Source organism: Carcharhinus amblyrhynchos, chromosome 24 (assembly GCF_965287045.1).
Source record: "Carcharhinus amblyrhynchos chromosome 24, sCarAmb.v2.hapA, whole genome shotgun sequence".
In the NCBI taxonomy this organism is placed as follows: Eukaryota; Metazoa; Chordata; class Chondrichthyes; order Carcharhiniformes; family Carcharhinidae; genus Carcharhinus; species Carcharhinus amblyrhynchos.
Genome location: NC_137347.1, coordinates 3,757,537 through 3,774,908, shown reverse-complemented (window position 1 = coordinate 3,774,908; position 17,372 = coordinate 3,757,537). Strand labels below are relative to the sequence as shown.

General features: G+C 45.7%; 1 protein-coding gene across 5 annotated transcripts in view; it reads left to right on the top strand.

Annotated features, from left to right (window-relative positions):
- The window catches only part of adgrb2 (adhesion G protein-coupled receptor B2), a 930,376-nt gene that overhangs the window by 419,178 nt on the left and 493,826 nt on the right, over positions 1–17,372 (top strand). For all 5 annotated transcript variants that reach the window (XM_080211622.1, XM_080211621.1, XM_080211620.1 and 2 more), the window contains one exon: positions 3,078–3,184. In XM_080211622.1, coding sequence (XP_080067748.1) covers positions 3,078–3,184 — 107 coding nt within the window. The remainder of the gene's footprint in view (positions 1–3,077; positions 3,185–17,372) is intronic.

The following is a 17,372-nucleotide window of genomic DNA, read 5'->3' as shown; positions in this document are numbered from 1 at the left end:
AGTATTGTGCGCAGTTCTGGTCGCCTCACTATAGGAAAGATGTAGAAGCTATTGAAAGGGTGCAGAGGAGATTTACAAGGATGTTGCCTGGACTGGGAGGCATGCCTTATGAAGTTAGGTTGAGGGAGCTGGGACTCTTTTCCCTGGAGAGACGAAGGTTGAGAGGCGACCTGATAGAAGTTTACAAAATGTTGAGAGGAATAGATAGGGTGGACTCTCAGAGGCTATTTCCCCGGTTTGAAATGGTCGCTACGAGAGGACACAGATTTAAGGTGCGGGGAGGGAGGTTCAGAAGTGATGTTAGGGGTAAGTTTTTCACTCAGAGGGTGGTGAGTGAATGGAATCGGCTGCCGTCAGTGGTGGTGGAGGCGAACTCGCTGGGGTCTTTTAAAAGACTTCTGGATGAGTATATGGGGTTTAATGAGATTGAGGGTTATAGATAGGTCTGTAGGTTGGTAGGTGATGTGGTCGGCGCAACTTGTGGGCCGAAGGGCCTGTTTGTGCTGTAGTGTTCTATGTTCTATGTTCTATACTGAAGGGAATAGATAGAGTTAATAGTGAGAGACTGCTCCCTAGACTGGGTACGAACACGAGAGGTCATCACTTAAGGGTGAGGGGGGGAGGTATAATTTGGAGGTAAGAGGAAGGTTCTTTACGCAGAGAGTTGTGGGGGTCTGGAATGCGCTACCAAGTAGGGTGGTGGAGGCAGGAACGTTGGACTCGTTTAAGATGCAGTTAGATAGGCACATGAGTGAAACGAGAATGGAGGGATATGGTAGGGGCTATTAAATAGGGTTAAACCTCGGGAGACACCGGAAGGGCAGGCTGTATGATTAATATTTTTTGTCTTTATTCCACAGGTGGAGGTCCACCTCGTGACAAGCGAGGGGCATGCACACGGCGGGTCGTGCGTGGGCTGCTCTTGGAAGTCCAGGAGTGGCCTAGTACTTCATGTCGGTGTGTGTGCTTGATCCTGCACCGATAGACGGGCGCCACAACAGCTCAGTGACTAGCACTGCTAGCTGTGCAGATACATGGATTTGGGCCTGTGTCTGTGGGAGTTTGCGCATTCTCCCTGTGGTTGCGTGGGTTTCCTCCGGGCGCTCCGGTTTCCTCCCACACCCCAAAGATGTGCTCTTAGGCTAATCGGTTTCCACCAAATTGACACTATTTCTTCCCTGAATCTGACTGAGTAGGGTCCCATTCGTAGACATGCAGGGTAAAATAGGTGTAGGGTGATGCGGCGGCGCGGGCTCGTTGGGCCGAAGGGCCTGTTTCCCGTGCTGGGTTGTTCTTTGTTCTTGTTCTATCCTTACTGATTGTGGTTTGTGGGTTAGGAAGTTCAGGATCCAGTCGCAGAGGGAGGGGCTGAGCCCCAGGCGACAGAGTTTGGAGATTGATCCCATTGTATGAGAAATGGAAAACCTTGGCTGTTGTTTGGAAGCATTTGACCGAGGTACACATGCCTATTGCTGTTTACTGTGAATGAAAAGCATAGAAAGTGAATAATTTGTGCCCTTATAATTTGCCAATCTTTGCAAATTTGACATATGGTAGTTGTCTAGCAACTTCGCTCAGATTGACACCTTGCTCATTTTGAGAGTTAATGTCAACCACAGTTGATTCCCTTCATTAATTTCTCTTTATTTAATATGACGGGACAGGTTGGTCGTTTGAACAGTTGAATTGTTAATAGTGGTAAATGCTTGCCATTTTCTGGAATCTAACACAACCTCCCATATATTGCCTGAATATCGAATATCTCAGCCTCTGGTTCCAAGCTGTTATACTTTTTTCTGAGTGAAATGTTGCAGGGCAAAGTCTTCCAAATAGAATACCAGGATGGCAATAACGACTGCTTTGTGTATGTTCTTTAAAACGAGCAATAAGGAAGGTTGCCCTGAGGATATTTTAAGAACATCAGAACTGAAGCTGCATGCTGTTTGTGTTAAACCGTTTCAACCAACTCGCTTGAAAATGTTTGGCAAACATGAGTTAATCCATTAGAAAAAGCTCTTTACAACAGTAACTTGACCTTCAAAATTTGATCCCACAGATAATGCCGTTTTGCTGCTGAGAGCTGCAAGGCTGACATTTCAGTGTTGGCTAAGTGTCTGTATACATCTTAGTCAATATATTAATCAGTTTGTTATGCTACCTAACTATGAAATGTTTATTTGATGTTATCTTAAAGTGACATTAATGTTAGATTGTATTATTTCATTGATTACATTCAAAATTAACATTGGATGTAAATCACATGCATTAGGTTTGGTCTTGTTCGGTTTTAAAATCATGGATGGCACTATTTATTTCCAAACTGTTTACACTATATCTATTATATGTAATACGTCAAAACTGAAAGATGTTAACTTCAGTTTTGGCTCAGTGGCAGCACACTCTGAGGCAGGGAGTTTTAGATTTCAACCCAGAAATTTGAAAACTTCAAAATCCTTGGGAGTTTATATTATGTGTTCATTTTTATGCCCCTATTCTTCTGAGTTTTGTTGAAGTTTTACTTACATTAACTGTATTCAGCTTTCAAATTAATTTGCTGACAATATTTAACAATTTCTAGTTCCACTGAAATATTTATGGTGTTGTGGGCTACTTATTTTTTTAAAAGAACAGATTTCTTAAAAAAAAGAAAAAAAGCACAACATAAGATTTAAAAAATGGAAGTAAACAGAAGTAGAAAAAATCTTGTCATTTAAAAAGCTGGATTCTGCATTTGGGAAAAAGAATTATTCGTAGCAAATCCATCCTAAGTAGGTAGAAAGCGGTTCTCTGAGTTGGAATATTTAAATAGTGTCACTCCTGTTTTTGCTGAAACCACTTTATGTTGACCTAAATAGTTGACAGAAGCATGCCACAGATCTGAAAACATGGATCTCTATCCTCTATGCAACTCTGCATTGCCTATAATAAGAAGAGGGTTGGGTCCTTCAAGATTTGCTTATCAGCTTGAGTGCAAGCCTTTTACAAATTGCTGAAAGGATTGGCAGGACACGAGGGTATGCAGGGCAGAAATTTATGATAATATTAACTGTTTTGGTTTTGTGTTTGTTAATGTTTAGGTTCAGCCAGCCGCAAGTGTTTATTAAATTCTCGTGGAATTGCATTTTGGGGACCACCGAGTTTTGCCAGATGTGTCTCACATGATTACAGGCACTTACATCTGTCGGTAGGTACAATTCACTTCAAATCAACAAGAGCTTCAATAGTGGTAATATTGGGCATTGGTTGTTGCAGTAACTTAAACACTTCAGCTAAGGATGTTTACAGGAACTATCACGATGACATCATAATCAAATCATGTCACTGGCTCTTAAAGCAATTGTGCAACCACTTAAACACAAAACAGTTTTTCTCTTTTAATCCACGGGTGCTTTGGTCAGCCTTGTTGTCCAACAAGGAGCATACACACGGTGGGTCGTGCGAGGGCTGCTCTTGAATGTTTCGGGAGTAGCCTAGTGCTTCACGTCGTTAGTGTACGCTTAAACTGGATCAGCTGATGGGCAACACGACAGCTCAGTGACTATCACTGTTTGCTATGCAGATACATGGATTTGGGCCAGTATCTGTGGGAGTTTGTGCATTCTCCCCGTGCTTGCGTGGGTTTTCTCCGCGTGCTCCGGTTTCTTCCCACACCCCAAAGATGTGCTCTTAGGCAGATTGATGTAACAAATTGTCCCTAAATTAGTGCCCCCCTCAATCTGGTTTCCAATGTGGAGTGCCACAAGTGTAGACAAGGGTCATAGGTGGAAGAGGGAACTCACAATGTTAAAATGGCGGCACGGTCTCATTGGGCCGAAGGGCCTGTTTCCCGTGCTGTGTTGTTCTTTGTTCTTTGTATCCCTCACCCTTTACTTCTGTGGTCATGACAGCAAATTATTGTATTATACATAGGATCAGTAATACTCTAGATACAGTAGAGTCATACAGCATGGTTTAAAGCATGGAAACAAGCCCTTCGGCCAAACTTGTCCATGCTGCCTCTTTTTTAAAGTACCTAAGCTAATCCCAATAGCCCGCATTTGGCCCATGTCCCTCTATACCCATTGTACCCATGTAACTATCTAAATGCTTTTTAAAAGACAAAATTGTACGCACCTCTACTACTACCTCTGGCAGCTTGTTCCAGATACTTACCACCCTCTGTGTGAAAAAATTGCCCTTCTGCATACTTTTGTATCTCTCCTCTATCAGTTTAAACCTATGCCCTCTAGTTTTAGCCTCCCCTACCTTTGGGAAAAGATATTGATTATCGAGCTGACCTGTGCCCCTCATTATTTTATAGACCTCTACAAGATCACCCCTCAGCCTCCTACGTTCCAGAGGAAAAATATCCCAGTCTATCCAGCTTCTCCTCATAATTCAATCCATCAAGTCCCGGTAGCATCCTAGTAAATCTTTCCTGTAGTCTGTCTAGTTTAATAATATCCTTTCTTTATAATAGGGTGACTAGAATTGTACACAGTATTCCAAGTGTGGCCTTACCAATGTCTTGGACAACTTCAACAAGACATTCCAGCTCCTGTATTCAATGTTCTGACTGATGAAACCAAGCATGCTGAATGCCTTCTTCACCACTCTGTCCACCTGTGACTTCACTTTCAAGAAACTATGAACATGGACCTCTAGATCTCTTTGTTCTGTAACTCTCCCCAGTGCCCTACCATTAACTGAGTAAGCCCTGCCTGGTTCAATCTACCAAAATGCATCGCCTCGCAGTTGTCTAAGTTAAACTCCATCTGCCATTCATCAACCACTGGCCCAATTGATCAAGATCCCGTTGCAATTGGAGGTAACTGTCTTCACTGTCTATTATGCCACCAATCTTAGTATCATCTGCAAACTTACTAACCATGCCTTCTATATTCTCATCCAAATCATTGATATAAATAACAAATAACAGTGGGCCCAGCATCCCTGAGGCCAACCGCTGGTCACAGGCCTCCGGTTTAAAAAACGATTCTCTGTAACCACCCTCTGGCTGCTGTCAAGAAGCCAATGTTGTATCCATTTAGATACCTCATCCTGGATCCCGTGAGATTTAACCTTATGCAACATCCTACCATGCGGTACCTTGTTAAAAGCCTTGCTGAAGTCCATGTAGCCAACATCAGCTATACTGCCCTCATCTACTTTTTGGTTACTCTTCAAAAAAACTCAATCAAATTTGTGAGACATGATTTTCCACTCACAAAGCCATGCTGACTGTCCCTAATCAGCACTTGTGTCTCTAAATACCTGTAGATCCTTTCTCTCAAAATACCTTCCAATACTTTATCCATCACAGATGTGAGGCTCATTGGCCTTTAGTTACCAGGCTTTTCCCTGCAGCCCTTTTTAAATAAAGGCACAACATTTGCCACTCTCTAACGTTCAGGCACCTCACCCGTGACAATCGATGATTCAAATATCTCAGCTCGGGGACCCACAATTTCCTCCTTAGCCTCTCACAATGTCCTGGGATACACTTCATCAGGTCCTGGGGATTTATCTACCTTGATGTGCTTTAAGACTTCCAGCAGCTCCTTCTCAGTCATATGTACACCCCTCAAGTCATCACTATTTATTTCCTCAAGTTCCCTAACATCCATGCTTTTCTCAACAGTAAATACTGATGAGAAATAGTCATTTAGGATCTTACCCATCTCTTGTGGATCTGCACATAGATGACCTTGTTGATCTTTAAGAGGCCCTACTCTCTCCCTTGTTACTCTTTTGCCCTTTAAGAACATAAGAACATAAGAAATAGGAGCAGGAGTAGGCCATCTAGCTCTTCGAGCCTGCCCCGCCATTCAATAAGATCATGGCTGATCTGAAGTGGCTCAGTTCCACTTTCCCGCTTTCTCCCCATAACCCTTAATTCCCCTGTCTATCAGAAACCTATCTACCCGTGACTTAAATATATTTAGCGAGGTAGCCTCCACCTCTTCAACGGGCAGAGAATTCCAGAGATTCACCACCCTTTGAGTGAAGAAGTTCCTCCTCAACTCCGTTCTAAACTGCCCCCCCCTTATCTTGAGGCTGTGCCCTCTAGTCCTGCTGACCTTTCTCAGCGGGAAGAATCTCTCTACCTCAACCCCATCCATCCCTTTCATTATCTTATACGTCTCTATAAGATCCCCCCTCAGCCTTCTAAACTCCAATGAGTACAGACCCCGTCTATTTAGTCTCTCTTCATAGTCTAACCCCCTCATCTCCGGTATCAGCCTAGTGAACCTCCTGTGCACTCCCTCCAAGGCCAAAACATCCTTGCGCAAGTGTGGCGACCAAAACTGCACACAGTACTCCAGCTGCGGCCTTACCTGTGCCCTGCACAGTTGCAGCAAGACCTCCCTGCTTTTATATTCTATCCCCCTCGCTATAAAGGCCAGCATCCCATTCGCCTTCTTGATCACCTGCTGCACCTGCAGACTGGGTTTTTGCGACTCATGCACAAGGACCCCCAGGTCCCTCTGCACCGTAGCATGCTGCAGCTTTTCGCCCTTTAAATAGTAATCCCTCCAACTATTATTCCTGCCAAAGTGGATAACCTCACACTTGCTAAGATTATATTCCATCCGCCAGCTCCTCGCCCACTCGCTCAGCCTATCCAGATCCCTCTGCAGACCCTCCGCACAATTTGCTTTTCCACTCGTCTTTGTGTCATCAGCAAATTTCGTTACCCTACACTCAGCCCCCTCCTCCAGATCATCTATATAAATGGTAAATAGCTGAGGCCCCAGCACCAATCCCTGCAGCACTCCACTGGTCACCAACCGCCAATCAGAATAGAACCCATTGATACCAACTCTCTGCCTCCTATTTGACAACCAATCCTCTATCCACGCTAACACCTTACCCCCAACTCCATGCCCCCTAACCTCCTGAAGCAACCTTTTGTGCGGCACCTTATCAAACGCCTTTTGAAAATCGAGAAACACCACATCCATCGGTTCCCCTCTGTCTACCGCACTAGTCACATCCTCATAGAAATCCAATAAATTCCCCTTAACGAATCTGTGCTGCATCTGCTCTATCAAACCATTCCTTTCCAGGTGCCTCACTATTTCTTCTTTGATGACGGATTCAAGCAGTTTTCCAACAACAGATGTTAAACTAACCGGCCTATAATTCCCTGCCTTTTGCCTACTACCTTTTTTAAACAGCGGCGTAACATTAGCCGTTTTCCAATCTTCCGGCACTTCCCCGGAATCCAGCGAAGTTTGGTAAATAATCACTAAGTCATCCACTATCACCTCTGCCATTTCCTTCAGAACCCTGGGATGCATTCCATCCGGTCCTGGGGACTTGTCCACCATCAGTCCCGCTAGTTGATCAAGCACTACCTCTCTAGTGACAGTAATCACATTCAGGCCCTCAACTCCTACCATCCTTCTATCTTTAATATCCGGCAAACAATTTGCGTACTCCTCAGTGAAGACCGAGGCAAAAAACTTATTTAAGGCCTCCACCATTTCCTCATCTCCCACCACTAAATCCACCCTCTGATCCTCTAGGGGCCCAACATTCACTCTAGCCAGTCTCCTCCTCTTTATATATTTGTAAAAACTCTTACTGTCCTTTTTTTATATTTAGTGGTAGTTTAGCTTCATAGTCTATCCTTCCTTTCTTTATCAACTTCTTAGTCATTCTTTGTTGATTTTTAAACCTCTTCCAATCTTCTACTCACCCACTACTTTTAGCCACTCTAAACGCATCAGCTTTTAATTTAATACTCTCCTTTATTTCCTTCAATAACCACAGCTGATTATCCCTTCTCCTACATTCCTTCTTTACCATTGGAATATATTTCTACTGAGCACCGATAAAGATCTCCTTAAAGATCCTCCACTGTTCCTCAGCCATCCTACTGACCAATCTGTGCCCCCAATCTACATTCGCCAATTCCTCTCTCATCCTATTGTACTCCCCTCTGTTCAAACAGAGGACACAGGTTCGGGACCCTACTTTCTCATCCTCCATCTGCATCAAAAACTCAACCATACAATGATCGCTCGTCCCAAGAGGATCCCTCACAACAAGATCCCTCATTCTTCCTGCCTCATTACACAACATCAGATCTAAGAGAGCTCGCTCCCTCGTTGGTTCCATCACACACTGTTAAAGGAAACTATCCCTACAGCATTCAAAGAACTCTTCCTCAAGCCCACCGCATCCGACTTGGGTCAACCAATCAACATGCGGATTGAAATCCCCCATAATTATCGCCGTTCCATTTCTGCACGCATCATTTATTTGCTTGTTTATAGCCTGCCCCACCTCCAAGTTGTTATTTGGGGGCCTATAGACCACACCCACCAGCGTCTTCCCCTTACTGTTCCTTATCTCCTCCCACAACGATTCCACATTCTGCTCTTTGGAGCCTATATCTTCCCTTACTACCGCCCTGATATTATCCTTAATCAGCAGAGCTACCCACCCCCCCGCTCTTTTTCCTCCCTTCTATCCTTCCTAAACACTTGATACCCCTGGACATTCAGCTCCCAGTCCCTATCACCCTGCAATCACGTTTCCGTAATAGCCACCAGATCATATCCATTTGTGCTGATCTGCGCCACCAGCTCGTTCACTTTGTTCCAAATGCTTCGTGCATTCAGGTAAAGTGTCTTTATCCCAGCCTTTATCTGGACCCTTTTTGAAGGACCCTATCTGTATTTGTAAGAAGCTTTTTGGGTTCTCCTTTGCCTTATCTGTCAAAACAATCTCGTGTCCCCTTTCTGCCCTCCTGATTTCTCTTTTAACTCTACTCCTACTCTCCCTATACTCTTCAAGGGATTCACTTGATCCCAGCTGCCTATGCATGTCATGTGCCTTTTTCTTCTTCTTGACCAGAGCCTCAATATCCCGAGTCATCCAGGGCTCCTTACTTCTGCCAGCCTTGCTGTTCACTCTAAGAGGAATGTGTTTATCCTGAACCCTGATTAACACACTTCTGAAAGTGTACCACTTACTTGACATCCCTTTGCCTTCCCCCAGACTCCCCCAATTAACTTTTGAAAGTTTCTCCTGATACCATCAAAATTGGCCTTGCCCTAATTTAGAATTTTAACTTTTGGGCCAGAATCATTCCCCATAGCCATCTTAAAACCAGTAGCATTATGGTCACTGGTCCCAAAGTGATCCTCACTAACACTTCTGTCATCTTCCCTTCCTTATTTCACAAGAGGAGAGCAAGTTTTGCCCCCTTTCTAGTCGGGCCATCCACATACTAAATGAGAAATTCCTCCTGAATACACTCAAGAAATTTCTTTCCATCCAACCCTCTAATACTCTGGCTGTCCCAGTCAATGTTGGGAAAGTTAAAATCTCCAACTATTTTCTTGGAGCTACCTGTAACCTCCTTACATATTTGCTCTTCAATTTCCAGCTGACTATTTGGGGGCCTATAGTACAACCCTATCAAAATGATTTCCCCCTTCTTATTTCTCAGTTCTACCCACATAGACTCAGTGGCCGAACCCTCGGATATATCCCCTCTCAGTACAGCCGTGATGCTTTCCCAAATCAAAAGTGCAACTACCCTTCCTCTCTAACCTCCTGTTCTCTCTTTCCTATCGCATCTGTACCCTGGAACATTGAGCTGCCAGTCCTGTTCCTCCCTTAGTCATGTTTCAGTAATTGCTATAATATCCCAGTCCCATGTGCCCATCCATGCCCTGAGTTCATCTGCCTTGCCCGTCAGGCCTCTTGCATTGAAATGAATGCAGCTTAATCTGGACTCCTATTGCTCTCTGTCCTGCTTTTGCCTGATCTGTCTATTACTGACACTGCCTTTACTACTTAATGCGCTCTCTTTAACTTCTGTGCTGTTCTCAAACTTCTTTTCAGTCTCCCTACTGCTTTGGATCTGATCCTCCTGCCAAACTGCCATCATTGAGCCCGATGATGGGGGGCTATGAAGGGAGATCTTGAAGGATTGGGAACCACTCAGAGGTTTAAAGTCTCCTGTGTGGCTCTAGCAAATAACTCTAGTACTATATATTACAGATCACTGTACACTGTCAATAAGAAAGTCGATCAGGAGGATGTCTATTCTCTTTGGAATTGGCCTTTGGCATTGGTCTGGAATTGCCCTTGAATTTGGAAGCCCAGTAGACACTTCTTCTCTTAGACCCAATTCTACATCATTCTCACATAGTATAATAGCAAAGAGACAACCATCAGGCAACTCCAATTCAATAAAGTCTTCTGTCGTCGTATTCATAGCATTAGGGGCGAAGGAAGTTGGTACTTCTAGGGATGATTCTAAGAAATTATTTTGTGATGACAATTGGATAGCATGGTCTTGCCAAACTAACATATTTGCAGTTTAAACCGTGTAAGAAATTGGACCTGTTTTGCTCATACTGGCAGGTACCCATTTCTCCCTTGTGGCATAATTACGTGCTAACTCAGTCTCCTTGTTGAAATGTTTTGCCCTCACTTTTACTCCAGCAACTTGAGATTGCTGTTGACACTTTACCATCTCTGATGCTTCTGGAGGTAATAAATCAAACATAGTTCTCAACTTTCTCTTTAAGAGTAGTAAAGCAGGTGAACTTTGGGTAGTCACATGAATAGTGTTTGTAAAAGATGCCAAAAAGCTGTTCACACAACTTGATAGCAAACCTTGCACTTTAGAAGATTTTTAAAAAATGTTTAAAAGATTGTATGAATCTTTCAGTTATTCAGTTGGTTGATGGATAAGGCATGGATTTTCTTTGCTGAATGCCATTTATTTTAGGATAATCCTCAAACTCTTGTAAAGTAATCTGTGAATTATTATTGCTAACATGCTTACAGTTTACAAAATCTTGGTCAAAATTTGTCAAGTTTTTCAATGGTGTTCAATGGTTTGTTTAATTGTAGTAGATCTCTTAATAACTTCTGGCTACTCTGAGTATGCATCAACTATGACTAAAGACATATAATCTTCAAACAGACCAGAAAAACCTACAAGCAATGATTATCATAGCAATTTAGGCACTCCTAATTGTGTAAAGGAGTCAGGGTGGTGTGTTTCATATCTGTGCAGAGGATTGACACTCCTCATGTTTTCTTCTATCTGACCACCCAGACCCAGCTACCAGAAATAACTACATGCTAATTCCTTCATCCAGACTATACCAGGATGTCCTTCATGTAGTTGTTCAAGAACTCATCCATGCAGACTGAGAGGAATGATAACTCAGATTTCCTGCAGTGGGCACCCACCTTGGACAGTCAACTTAAGCTTTCTTGACAGATTGGGGCAATTTTCTGGTCTCGCTGCGCCTGATGCAGGATAATTGTGCATGGACCTAAACATGGGTTTTGCGCCTGGCGCCAGATAGTTTGCAAACATCCTGCTTCCTCGCCGCAGGCGCAAACCAGATCTCACCCAGAAGTGGCATGAGGCTGATTAGCATATTTAAAGTAGTACTTAAATATGCTTAGCCCAATCAACGCTGAATTCACCTAGCTCCCAGCCTTGGGTGTGGTATGAACCTGGTAAGAATCACTGCTGTTTGCCACTGGTGGAGACCAGATATGATGGCCGTGCCTGGGGACTCAGAGGTCATTGAAGGTCTAGGCGTCTGGGCCATGGTTGGGTTAGTGTGCCAGAGTAAGTGCCAAAGGCGTGGGACCTGAATTGGGTGGTGCACGTGTTGAGCCCTATGCTGGGGGGCTATGAAGGGAGATCTTGAAGGATTGGGACATGAAGGGAAGGCAGAAAGGGTGAGGCGTGAAGAGGAGGCGATGAAGTGGTGGTGCATGATGGGTGACATGTTAGGGGTCCTGAAGGGGAAATCCTTTGGGAGGGCTCCAGTTTCCTGATGCCGATAATCTGAGTCTGGAAAGGGGGAACATGCTGATTGGGGGTGGGATAGTGATCCCAATGCCCATGGAGAGGGTAGGAAGGAATCTTACTGTGCACTGTGAGATCGGAATGCCCTTTCAAAATGGCACCAGATAGCTTTGCAGCCAGGCTCACCTGCATGTTTAGGTCCTGTCTCTCCCAAAACTGGTGCATAACTCACCATTCTCCTAAAGTGACTAAGGCCATGATTCTGCCAAACTGGGAGTAAGTGCCACATTGGTGGGAAAATGGGATGCTAATGAGCTCATTGTGAACAACCCGCCGATCAGTCCTGATGTTCCATGATTGGGCTGCACTTATTAAAGAGCACCTTGATCTCCCCGCTCAGGTAGGAGCAGGAGTCGTCCATTTAGCCCTTAAAGCCTACGCTGCCATTATGATCATGGCTGATTATTAACTCAACAGCTTGATCCTACCTTCTCCCCATATCCTCTGCTCCCCTTCACCCCAAATGCTATATCTAACCGCTTCTTAAAAACATTCAATGTTTTGCTCGCAACTACTTTCTGGATAGCTAATTCTATTGGGTGACCAGTCTCTGGATGAAGAAATTTCTCCTTATCTCTGTCCTAAACCATTTGTATGTTCAGACTGTGACCCCTGGTTCTGGACACCCCCACTATCTGGAACATCCTTCTTACATTTCCGTGTCTAGTGTTGTCAGAATTTTATAGGTTTCTATGAGACCCCCTTCCCCAACTCTCCCCAACCCCCCACCATTCCTTTGAACTCCAGCAAATATAGTCCTAACCAACTCAGTTTCTTATCGTCAGTCCTGCCGTCCCAGGAATCAGTCCCGTAAGCCTAATGCGCACTCCCTTCAGAGCAAGAACATCTTTCCTCGCATAAGGAGATCAAAACTGCGCACCATATTCCAGGTGTGGCCTCAGCAAGGCCCTGTATAATTGCAGCAAGACATTCCTGCTCCTGTACTTGCCTTGCTAAAAATGCCAAAATATCATTTGCCTATTTTACTGCCTGCTGCACCTGCATGGTTACCTCCAGCGAGGAGTGTTCAAGGACACCTAGGTCTCACTGCCTATTCCCCTCTTCTAATTGATAGCCATTCGGATAGTAATCTGCATTCCCGTTTTTGCTATGAAAGAGGATAATCTCACATTTATCCAAATCATTCAGCATCTGCCAATCATTTGCCCACTCACTCAGCTTGTCCAAATCATACTGAAAGATCTTTACATCCTTCTCCCACCCACCCATCCAGCTTTTTGTCATCTGAAAATATGGAGATATTGTATTTAATTCCCTCATCTAAATCATTAATATATATTGTGAGTAGCTGGGGTCCCTGCATTGATTCCTGCAGTACCCCTCTAGTCACTGCCTGCCATTTGGTAAAAGACCAGTTTATTCCTACTCTTTGGGGTCGATCTTACTGGTTCGTCACACTGGTCGATCAGTGTAGTGAGTCAGTAAGGTTGGAAAAGAGGCAAGGCTGATTTAGATACTCTGTCAGTATTTTAAATCCAATTAATGAGTCTGGATGCAATCGTTCAGGCTCACTTGTCCCTACCTGCTCGCTGGTGGTCGGGAGCAGGGATGGGAAGTGTTCTCTGGGTAGTACCAGCCTGGCACTACCAGCCTGTCACTGAGAGCCTTGAACTTTGGCTCTGTCCACCTGACAGCGGAGGAAGGTGGCTGTGTGGGGGATCTCAAGGGATGTAAGTGGGAGGTTTGAAGAGGAAGATGGCTGAGTGTGACACTGGGTCAGTTAAGACTCATGTCTGTGTGCGGTCAGGGGGACAACTAGTGCAGACTTGACCCTCGGGATCCAACATCAGGTCCCTGCTTGCTGCAGATCCCGCTCGGATTGTGAATGAATAGTGGGAATTGTTGTCCCCCACCACCACCTCAGCACTCCCCACAGATATTGGGAAACCACCGCCATCTGGATATTGCCCTCCCCTGCCCCCATAGACATTGGAACCCCCCTTCCCACACCAATTGTCCCCGTCTGCAGAGTTTCTTCCCTCTCTCCCCCACCCCAATCACCCATATGCAGAATTTCCCCTCTTCCCCCCTCCCCAATCACCACTCCTGCAGCATCCCCCCCTTTGCCCCCCACCGATCACCACCCCTGCAGAGTTCCCCTTTCTTCCCCTTCTAATCCTATCAGCACTCCTGCAGTGTTCACCTTGCCTTCCCCGACCCAATGCAACAAAACAGCCTCCAGTGGTTCTCATCAGTATGGAACCCCTGGTGGGTGACTCACCCAAACTACCTACAACTGAATTCCCTTAAGGGAGAGATTCATATAAGCTCTAATGATGGACGCACAGACAGTCACACTTGGAAGATGGTACCTAGAAGAATTGCACCAAGGTGTACTGAGGAAGAGCTCAAATGCAGTCGAGTGAAGGAGGGACACATTATTCTCTCCCACACCCATCCTCCCAGGACGGACGACCGAGCCAGGCATCAGGATGACAATATGGCCTGGGAGATGGTAGTGCTGGCAGTAGTGCCCAAGCACTGGCAAATAGAATGGGCCACTCCGGCTGGAAGGAAGTGAGTGTCCTCATTTGGGTAGTAAGGATCTGTCCATCCCATCCTGGCATCGGTCCCATATGTCATGCCTAAAATTTCAAGCCACCCTCTGACATCCGCAGCCTTTCAGCACTTGACTCCATGATGCCTGCTGTAACCCTTCTGGCGTGTCCGTCACAAGTCCTCCCTGCTGAGGCACATCCTCAACAAACCCCACCCAACTGACTCCACCCCTGACACTCTGTGCCTTCTAGCCAATAAGCTTTAAATCCCCCTTTCTGTCTTCACAGGAGAAGATGGCCCAAAACCATTGGGTACAGGAAATGTCAAGGGGTTGGGTATCGGACCTGTGAATCCTTACTTCTTTTGAGGAAAGTGCCCTGGATCTGGCGGGGGAGGAGGACAGGGCTGTGACTGGACATTGCAATGAACATCTGCCAACCCTTAATTCGTATGACATATCTGAAGAAAGTGGCATGCTGCCCAGATACCTGTCACATCTTGCACTCAATCTTGTGTGCTTTGCTTCAGGAAACCACCCTCAATGCACCTGGCCCATCTAGCATCCCTGCTCCCCTCTCCTCATCCCGCACCCCCCCCCGCCCTCAACTGCATCTCCCGCCAAGAGCGAGGCCCTTCGGTCCACCAATTTCATGATTGCTAATCCCCCCCAGCACCTGTGCCAAACCCCTGACTGCCGTGGTGTTCTAAGTGCTCATCCAGAGCAGTCCCAGCAATGGGGGCCCAGTAGTGACAGACAGCGTGGCATGACACCCTCATTACCAGATCCTCAGACTGCTCCCCCTCTGGCATTACCCCCCCATCCCCGGCCTATCCTGGGACATTGGATCATACAGTGATCTAGTGACATGGGCCTGGGTGCCAGTGTGCACTCAGGCAACAGGTTAGAATCAGATTTGTGTTGCATCAGGGTAGCTTCACAGCATGCACATAGCGAGTCATCATCACTCTCCTGCCTGGACTGCCAGTAACTCGCTAACCCGGCCAACCCTAGCTCATCACTCTGGTGTAATGTCAGTGGGACCCAAGGCAGATGGTGTGAACAAGGGGTGAGGTTGAAGTGTATCGGGGTCTTTGTGGGACGGTGAGGGTTGGAACTTATGGATCCCGCGTCCACTATTAGGAGTATCTTGTGGTGATTAAGCCCTCGTTTGCCATCCTGCCTTAATGAACCCTTGCCATGTCCCAGCCTTCCAGCCTCTGACTCCTTCTCGGCCTTGTCCTTCACATCCTTCTGAGCCGCCTTCCCCTCCTCAGCAGTCCCCCTCCTCTTCCTGTAGGATGTCTCCCCACTGCTGCACCAGTTGTATTTCTATGGAGCGCATAGCAGACCACAATGATCCAAGAGACCTCAAGGGGCTGTACTGGAAGGTCCCATCAGAGCTGTCAGAGGAGTCCAGGCAGCGGACCATATCTTTAAGAGCCTGATGCACCACTTGATGACAGACCAGTTGACAGCATGGGCATCACTGTGGCAGGGTTTAATTCCTATTTCTAGACAAAGTTTGTTTTCACTTAAAAATGTGAAATCTTTTGACAAAGCTGTTTCAGCTAATTTTTCTTTAAATGTTCAGTTTCTAACATATTGTGACACAATGTATTACCCCAGGAACTTGTCACCAAGGCATTTTACAAACTCTTCTTTCAAACCATCTTTAGCATTTTTTTTGGTCCAGACTATATTCACATTAAAGTTCCTCTCAATTATTACATTACCTTTGTTACGGGCTCCAGTTATTTATTGCCTAATGCTCCATCCAGTGGTATATCTACTGTTAGGGGCCAATGAACTACTTCTACCAGCATTTTCTGACACTGTTTTTCCTAATCTCCTTTTCTATTCTGACTTTTTGAAATGTTGCATATGCTGTAATATGTGTTTCTGAACCTCAGTCACCTTATAGCCCTGGCGGGAACATAAAATTGAGTGTGATAGCAGGCAACATGGTGCCTGTCTGCCTCGGATAGAATTTTACTAGCAGTGGGGGAGATGTTGGGCAGCCCGTTTCCCTTCGGGCTAATTGAGGCTCCTAAGTGACCAATCAGTGACCATTTTATGCCCTTTTCCCACCAGAACTGGTATTCTGTGGTAGGTGGTGACCAGGCCCATCTCCCCCCCACCCCCGGCTCCCCCCATCACCATCATGCAGCCAGCCTCTTGATTGTTATGGTCCCTGCCTAACTGATTTGCAAACTGTCCCATTTATCTCCTTCGACAGCCTCCAGTTGGTATCAGTGGGTGCTATTCTGGTTGGCGGTTGCTGACTAGGCATCAGTGCTGGGGCCTCAACTATTTACCATTTGTATCGATGATCTGGAGGAGGGGGCTGAGTGTAGGGTGACGAAATTTGCTGATGAGACGAAGATGAGTAGAAAAGCAAATTGCGTGGAGGGTGTGGAAAGTCTGCAGAGAGATCTGGATAGGCTGAGTGAGTGGGCGAGGACCTGGCAGATGGAGTATAATGTTAGCAAGTGTGAGGCTATCCACTTGGGCAGAAATAATAGTAGGAGGGATTATTATTTAAAAGGCGAAAAGCTGCAGCATGCTACAGTGCAGAGGGACCTGGGGGTCCTTGTGCACGAGTCACAAAAACCCAGTCTGCAGGTGCAGCAGGTGATCAAGAAGGCGAATGGAATGTTGGCCTTTATCACGAGGGGGATAGAATATAAAAGCAGGGAGGTCTTGCTGCAACTTTACAGGGCACTGGTGAGGCCGCAGCTGGAGTAGTGTGTGCAGTTTTGGTCGCCACACTTGCGGAAGGATATTGGCCTTGGAGGGAGTGCAGAGAAGGTTCACGAGGCGGATACCGGAGATGAGGGGTTTGGACTATGAAGAGAAACTAAATAGACTAGGTCTGTACTCGGAGTTTAGAAGGATGAGGGGGTATCTTATAGAGACGTAGAAGATAATGAAGGGGATGGATAGGGTAGAGGTAGAGAGATTCTTCCCGCTTAGAAAGGATAGCAGGACTAGAGGACACAGCCTCAAGAT